At 29.6% G+C, this 8,431-nt stretch overlaps 1 protein-coding gene across 2 annotated transcripts; it reads left to right on the top strand.

The window, feature by feature from the left end:
- Window positions 1-294: 294 nt before the first annotated feature.
- Window positions 295-6,580, top strand: LOC107910400 (uncharacterized). 2 transcript variants are annotated; one of them, XM_016838226.2, is made up of 8 exons: window positions 298-594; window positions 693-829; window positions 1,626-1,717; window positions 3,943-4,145; window positions 4,574-4,635; window positions 5,132-5,180; window positions 5,917-5,984; window positions 6,228-6,580. In XM_016838226.2, exons 1-8 carry the CDS (start codon window positions 426-428, stop codon window positions 6,336-6,338), a joined length of 891 nt encoding a protein of 296 aa, XP_016693715.1. In that variant the 5' UTR covers window positions 298-425; the 3' UTR covers window positions 6,339-6,580. The 2 variants fall into 2 exon arrangements, with proteins under 2 accessions (XP_016693716.1, XP_016693715.1); XM_016838227.2 differs by lacking the exon at window positions 5,917-5,984 and having other exon boundaries at window positions 295-594.
- The last annotated feature ends 1,851 nt before the right edge of the window (window positions 6,581-8,431 follow it).

The raw sequence follows: 8,431 nt of genomic DNA, 5'->3' as shown, positions 1-8,431 counted from the left end.
ATTGGAGAATGACATTGATGGACGGGGAAGATTCTTGTGAAATGTCAGACTAGATACACTTTGTTATAAACGGTACATTCACACAGTATTCTATTGGATGTGAAGCATTTTTCTCTCGCTCACTATATTTTTATTAAAAAAGAGGACAAAACACCTCATAATGAAAACAACGAACCAACTAACAAAAAAGATAGAAAATAAATGAAAGAAACAACTTCCATCTCACGACAAAATGCATAAGAAAACCAAAAGTATATCTAGTTTGACTTTTGGCAAGAATCTTCCTCATCTATCAATGCCAATCTACAATAGGCCATTTTTTTTTCACGCTTCTATATGAAGGACCCATACTCTCCATAATTATATCAACCATACACAAAAGAAACACTTCCACCACATCTGCCTGCTAACAATACCATATTAATATGGGCACTAACCCTTCACCACGGGTTGCTATTGCGCTTGATGCCACTAAGGATCTTAACCAACGTGAGCTTAGCGCCACCATCTCTAATGTTCGAGCTCGAGGCGATATTCTGGTGAATGGTGATACGCTTGTTGTACTTGGAATTTTGGCCAAAGTGACTCTCCCCTGTAAGTGCTCGATGAATTGCTCAAACATGTTGATAGTATTCATTTTCATCTTCTCTTTTACATTTTAATGTTCTTGGTGTGGCTGGGATATATTGTAGTGGGTTATCAAAGCAAAGCATCGCTTCTAAGTACTTCTGAAACAAGCATCCGTGCCATGCATGAAGAAATCTCAAAGAAGGTTGATACATATGTTCGTATGCTCCAGCAAAGTGCTCAAGATTGTGAACGCCAAGGGGTACTAGTTTTCCTACATTCTTACTTACATATCATCTATATAATGTAATGTAAGTGTCAGCTTCGAAAATAACACCAACCCTTGTTGGGTCCAGAGATAAGGAGTTTGATGTCCTTTTAAGTAAGGTTTAAAGTTTGAGTTTTGCAGATAAAAAGCATTAGGAGAGTTTAGGAGCATGACTCTAAATTTAGTTAGAACTCAATGTGACTATTAGATAATTTTAATAATCTAGATAAATAATTGGAAATGTACAATCATTTTCATAGTTAAAAGATATAAATAATTATAAAATGGTAATATAAATAAGGGTAAACTTCAAAAATAGTCACTCAATTATGTTTTTGGTTCTATTTGGGTCACTCAACTATTAATTTTTTTGATTTAGTCACTTAACTTTTTCGAAATTAAATATTTTATTCACCCTCTTGTTCGTTGCCGTTAGATGAGTTACAAAAAGCTGACATGAGCTTTTTCTATTAGTATAACGACAAATTTAGCTCTCTAGCTTTTATACCTTCCATCAATTTGACCCTAAATATAAAAATTTCAATAAATTTAGCCCTCAATGTTTAAAAAAATTATCATTTTTGTTCAATTTTTTTTTAAAAAAATTCAATAATTTTAACCCTCAACATTTATAAAATTTATCAATTTAACTCTAATTCTAATTTTTTGTAAAAAATCATTTTTAAGCCTTCAACTCAACCTTTAATTTCTCAAGGACACTAAAGACAACTACTTTTGGGCACTTATGAAAATGTATAATCTAACACAGTAACAAAATTATCATGTATAGGTAAGGGTTGAAGTTAAAATTATAGGTGGAGCTTCGACTAAGGATATTGTTATAAAAGAGGCAGCATCTTGTAAGGCAGTTATACTTGACAGGTAAATATTTCCAAGCCTGCCTTTCTTATGTTTGTGTTTTTCATCCCATATTGTATAATTTTTTAAATTAATAAAATATTTTATTAAAATATATAAATATATTTTTTGTTTAAATTTAAATTAATAATTATTTGCAAATAAATCGACATGACATTAATCTAAGTTAAAATTAATAAAATTTAAATATATTATTTTATTAATTATTTAAAATTAAAATTAAAAATGTCATATTTAAGTATGTAAAATTTTTAAGGCTTATATGTAAAAAAAAAATTAAAAAATACGAAAAAAATCAATTGAGCCCATGTATTAAATTCGCACCTAATTGAGCCCTACCGTTAATAAAATAATCATTTAGGCCCATCCGTTAATGAAATCTGTGATTGACCACGTTGACTATTAAAATAAATTGATGGAAAAAATCGAATGGTGATATGTAACATCTTCTAGTTTAACATAATATTTTCTCATAAAATCATAATAAAAAAAAAGAAAAAAAAGTTATACAAATCAGAAAAAATATAAAAATTATAAATTATTAAAGATTAAAAATATTAAAATTGATATAAACTTATAAAAATTTTAAAAATATATAAAAATTATAAAATAAATAAAAATATTTAAAATTTTATAAAAATGTATAAAAATTCTAATAAATCATAAAAATTTAAAAATTAAAATTAACATAAACTTTTAAAATTATAAAAAAAATAAAAACTAATAAATATCATAAAAATATAAAAATTCTAATAAATTCTAAAAATTTATAAAAACTAATAAAAATATATTTAAAATTTTATAAAAACTTATAAATAATATAATAAATTATAAAAAAAGTCATTTAAATCCCTACAATCATAATGAACACATACATATCAACCGTTTGATAATGAGAACAACCATCATATTGTTATAATCATTTTCATATTGAATAAAATATTCTTGATATTCCAAAAAATAAATTGTAGGACCCTCTCATTTTTATTGCTGAAATGTTATTAATAATTAAAAATGTTATCTCCATAGTTTGGACATTGAAAAGTTAAAAATTATGTACTAAGTATTGTATGATATAAAGTATTTTTGTAAAGTTAGATACTATTAAACCAAAATTCCATTATCCAACTATAAAGTATTTTTTGTAAAGTTAAAAATAATTTTATATCAATTTTAATATTTTATAATATTTGTATTATTTTTTATAAGTTTTTAAGAATTTTTATACCTTTTTATAAAATTTTAAATATGTTTATTAATTTTATAAAGAATTATAATTTATTACAATTTATTAGATTTCTACAATATTTATAAGTCATTATTTTTTATAATTTTTATAAATTTATATCAATTTTAATATATATTTTTCATATTTAATAAGTTTTATATTTTTAATTATTTTATGAAAAAAATATTATGTTAAACCAAAAATTGTCATGTCTTACCATCTAATTAGTCTATCAATTTATTTTAACAATCCGATCAACCACAAATTCCTTTAACAAAATAACTTAATTGATTATTTTAGTTAATCAACTTTTCTAACATATATACACCTTTTATTAATTATTCAAATTTAAATGAACACATATATAAAGATAAAGTCGGTTATTGTAATTAAAATATAGTATAATTAAATCATTAATTTTTAAACTTTTATATCAACTTTTTTTTTAAATTGAACATTTATGTTCCTAAACAAAAGTTTGAAATATAATCTCACCAACATCAACAAAAAAGAATTGTCTGCATTGCATAATTTGAAATTTTTGTTATTAATCTACTTATTTGAGTAAATAATCTCACAAAATATAAATTTCAAGTTGATAATAAACATGTATTATTTTGTAAATGCATCTATCAAAATCATATAATATCAAAACGTTTCACATGGTGGGTGAATGATTCCATATTCATTTCAAAAGTACAAAAGATTCAATCTCAACTTCAACTAGTGAGGTTGTCTTGACTTGTATAGAGCGATAGTTAAAGTTGTTAAACGCCGGTTTAGTACAGGTTCAAACTGTGTTACCCTATCCTCTACACCTAATGTTGTATATATAAATAAAAACCCCTTCAATTAATAAAATTCTAATAATCAAATTTCTTTTAATTATCTAATAAACATCTATGCAAACTTTTAATGATTTTTTTTTTCGTATTATTATTCATGGTGTAACTTAGCATGCCAACTAAGTGAATAATCAATCACTTGCAAATCTTAACAGGAAGCTTAGACAGGATTTGCAGTTTTACCTTGATAAGATACCTTGCAAGGAGGTTACCTCATTTCAAGATAGCATTGTTTTGGAAATTTTGAGAGCGGATGCTCAAAGAGAAGCAGATATTACTGCCATAAAAAAGCTGTTTTATATTTACTACAAAGCACGACCCGTACTCCAATCCAACTTTCAAGCCAATAACACCAATGGTATTTCATCTTTACTCATCTTTCATATCAATCCTTTTCTTATCATTTTAAGTGAAAGTCAAAATGATAAGAATGATATTAGGTCAATTACTCCAAATGTATATCCTCAAAATATTAGTAGTATTATATTAATTTTGTCATTCCATCAGTTTAATAATCACTTTCAGTTTGAACTGAATATGACGTGAATCAAATTATAGATAAATGTGTATATTCGGGTCTAACATGTTATAAACAAATAAATAGTATCGATAAAATTTTCAATAGTTATATCTTTTTCTCTTTATATCATATTTAAGTTGACATTTAACACTTAACTTAATAATTATATTAATAAAAAATTTAATTGATACGATACTACTAATTTAACGATTCAATTAAAACCTGAGCAGAACTAACCTCCTAGTTGTTTTGAACATATGATTCAGAGGACTTGCGCAAAATCAAAATTCTTTTGACCTATGAAAGGATATTGCAGAAGCGCAAACAGGTAAATTAGGCATATGATTTCAGAACATACCTTATTTAAATTTAAAATTTATTTATAAATAGGTTCATACATTATTTTATAATGGTAAATAATATATATCTATATTATTATTTAAGATTTTATTTAAATTTAATATTAAGATATTTAAATATTCGATTTTATCACTTCAACTAAAATTTTTTATTAGATTCAATCCAATAAAAAATAGTATAATATTATAGATAAACTATCTAGTTAGTCATCCAATTTTTAAGATAATTTCATTTTGATCACTCAAAATAAAAAAGCTGGAACATGCGAAGGAGTTAGGGACTTTTTTCTGGGATTGTCGCCAATAGTTTCCCTTTGACGTTGACGGCGTTTATGCAAACACCATTACTTTTTCAGAGGCATACCGCTGTATGTGAAAAAAAAATGCCTCTAATGCTACAATTTGTTGTGGTGTCATATGATTAAAAAACTCTACTTTTATTGTGGTAATCTTTCTTCTAAGCAGGATACTATTCAGACAGGTTGCTTCCCAAAGAGAAAAGCATATAGCGATGGTATATGATCTTTACATATCGTTCATATCAATCCTTTTCTTATGATTTTGAGTAAATATTTACACAACATTGGTGTGAAAGAAGAAATAAATTTAACCCATCTAGACTTTCAATTGGTATATAAATTTTAAAATATAAAATTAAGTCTTCGAAGTATTAATATTGTATTAATCAATCTTTTTATCACTCTAGCAGTCAATTTAAGCGTTAAATGTCGTTCGAATTTGGCATTGAGCATATTTAAAATATGTGGATTAAATATAGATATGTGTATACCTACACATGGACAACTTTGGTTTGATATGTTAAAAAAACAAGATAATATCAATAAAACTTATAAAGGTTATCTTTTTTAGCATGGCATATCTAATTTGCCTACGCAAAAGGTATATGCATATTTATAATTTATTTATGTATTTTAAATATATTCCATACTAAATATAAGTTGACATTTAATGTCTAAACTAATGACGAGATTAAAAACAAAACTCTTATTGATACTATACTAGTACTTTAAAGAACTTAATTATAATGTTTTAAAATTAATTTAAGTTGTTATTCAAAATTTGGGTTGCATGATATAATCAACCTTATGATATTTTTAGTATTTTTATATACATAGTTTACTTCTCTAATGAAAAAAGGTATTAATTTTACAGTAATTAAGAATTTTACATGTATTAGTTAATTATAATATTTAAACTAACATGCTAGTTGTTTTGAACATATAATTCAGAGGAGTTGCTCAACGTCGTCCTTCCTTTGGTCTTTGACGAGTTAGAGAAGATCAAACCGGAGACATGGGTATAAGATTTCATAATTATCTTATTTAAAAAAGTAAATTTTATTATTATCCGATACGATATAAGTTAATAATGATAAAAATAAATCGAAATGCATTGAAATTTTAACTCGAACATAATCTAAATTATTTAGTACCAACTGAAGATCAAAATAATACATATAAACCAGTAGGATATGCTCAAATCTGAAAGTTATTTTATAATTTATCGAATTTGGTATAATAGTAATTCATTTGTTGTTCAGAAGGAGATAGGGTGGTTCAGGAGAAAGGTAATCGCATTTCGGGTGGTTTTAAAGGCGCAACGGCTGCGAAAGGAAAAGCTGAGACATGCTTCTAAGATGAAGTTTGCTTAACTTTGGCCATCAATTTGTAAAATAAAATTCATGATCCCAATTCATCTATGGGATGGGATATTAAAATAATGATGTTTTTTTATGATTTGATGATTAAGGGTTATTAGAGTATAGGAGTTGTTAGTTAGTTGTGAGTTTGGTAAGGTTGTTGCTCAGTTTAGACTAGTCAACAAAGTCTATAAATACTGTACGTTGAGATTTCAGAAGCAAGCAATTTTGAATACAAAGAAAAGAAGTTTATTCTCTGTTCTCTCTATTTCCTACTGTTTGGCTAGATATATTTTCAATCTTTTATCAAGTTCTTTCATGGTATCATTCGCCATTTGATTCTGGATCTTGTCTATCATGGCTTCCGCTGATTTTGCTACTGGTGAGTCTAGCTCTAGTGTGTTCTCTAGCGATCATGTCACGACCGGTCTTCCTCGGTATGAAGTGGTTAAGCTCGATGAAGGAACCTATATTCAGTGGCGCAAACAGATCAAATTAATAGTGGATGGATATGGACTTACAGGATTTTTAGATGGCACTGTTGTTCCGCCATCGGGGTTTGTGTCTCTGCCCGATGGATCTCGTGCTCTAAATCCAGCGGCACAGGTGTTCATGCAGCAAGATAGGCTTCTGACTTCATGGCTATTATCAACTGTAAGTACATCTCTTCAATCGTCATTTGATGATGCGTGCACGGTGTGTGATATATGGAACACGGCTATTAATCTGTTTGCGGCTGACACTGGTGCTAAGCAGTCACGAATTCGACATGAGCTTCATTCTTTGAAGAAAGGTAACCTTTCCATTAAAGCTTATGTTGCTAAATTAAAGATTTGTGTGCTATGTTAGATGCCTCTAGTTCTCGTCTCTCTGATGAAGAGAAGATTGAGGTGATGCTCGCGGGATTGCCGTCAGATTTTGAGGCGGTTATCTCCTTTGCTAGGCTGTCGACTGGATTTCTGCCGTTACAACGTTTGGTTGATGCTTTAGTTGATTGTGAGAGTCGTCAAGCTCAAGTGTTGCAGGAGGTAAATTTGAATGCAAATCTGGTTGAGGATGCGCCGTCGGTTGAAGGAGGCAGTCGTGGCGGTCGTACGTCTGTTCGTGGCCGTGGCAGAACCTTCCGATCTCACATTCAATGCCAGATCTGTAGTCGATTTGGTCATGTGGCTCAGAAGTGCTACTACTGTTATCATAAAGACTCAAATACCTCGTCCGTGGTGTCATCGGCCTCTTGTCAAGGGGTTCCGTCGGGTGTTTAGCGAGCCAAATTTGGACCGTGTGCGCAAGAAGAAGAAGAAAAATATGTGGCTCCTTATCCCAAAAGTCAGTGAACAATTTATGGCCAATGGTACTATGCAAGTCAAAATAGAAATGGTGGTCAAAATTAAAGTGCTGGCATGCAAAGTGAGAAATTGGCACATGGGCCACAGGTGTCATATGCAAATGAATATGGCCGGCCATATGGAAATAATTTTAAGTCAAGTTTGCGTCTGTTTGGTCATGATAATGGGCCTGGTTTTAATAGCAATGGGTTTAATGGAAATGCCCCATTGGATTTTGTTGCTGGAAATGGACGGCGTGGGTTGCAAGGGCCGAATGTGGTAAATTCCACTCATGGGCCGAATATTGACCCAAATGTAAATGGGGTTCCGTCATCTAATTTTGTTCAAGTTGATCAAAGTGATCTCGGTTCACCTGAATCGATTAGTGTTGATCGAGTTCTGCAATTTACCAAACCGCGTGCTTGGGTTTATACTGGGTCCGAACCGTGTATTGGGCTCCCTCGGCTAGGGGACTTACGTGCATCTGATTATTCTGATCCTTCAGAATCCGGCTCTCATGTCAATACTGCTCAACTTGGATTTAGTACTAGTAATGATGCTCCGTACGTTCCAGTGCGAGTTGGCACCACATCTTGGTATCCTGACTCGGGAGCGAGTCATCATGTCTGTCGTGATGTGTCAGCTTTACGTGATGTCACTCCATATTCAGGTACGTCATCTCTTTTAATGGGTGATGGTACTCCTGCGGTAATTTCGTCAATTGGTACTGCTATTTTACCTACTCAGTATAAACCGTTACGATTATCAAATGTCTTATGT

The sequence above is a fragment of the Gossypium hirsutum genome, chromosome D02 (assembly GCF_007990345.1).
Source record: "Gossypium hirsutum isolate 1008001.06 chromosome D02, Gossypium_hirsutum_v2.1, whole genome shotgun sequence".
In the NCBI taxonomy this organism is placed as follows: Eukaryota; Viridiplantae; Streptophyta; class Magnoliopsida; order Malvales; family Malvaceae; genus Gossypium; species Gossypium hirsutum.
The sequence above is the reverse complement of the archived record's forward strand: the minus strand, read 5'-3'. Positions and strand labels throughout refer to the sequence as shown.

Coding starts and splice junctions, on each gene's coding strand:
- LOC107910400 (XM_016838226.2), top strand. CDS start 426: ATGGGCACTAACCCTTCACCACGGGTTGCTATTGCGCTTGATGCCACT. Junction 5,181..5,916: donor GAGAAAAGCATATAGCGATG/GTATATGATCTT, acceptor CATATAATTCAG/AGGAGTTGCTCAACGTCGTC. Junction 5,985..6,227: donor AGATCAAACCGGAGACATGG/GTATAAGATTTC, acceptor TTTGTTGTTCAG/AAGGAGATAGGGTGGTTCAG.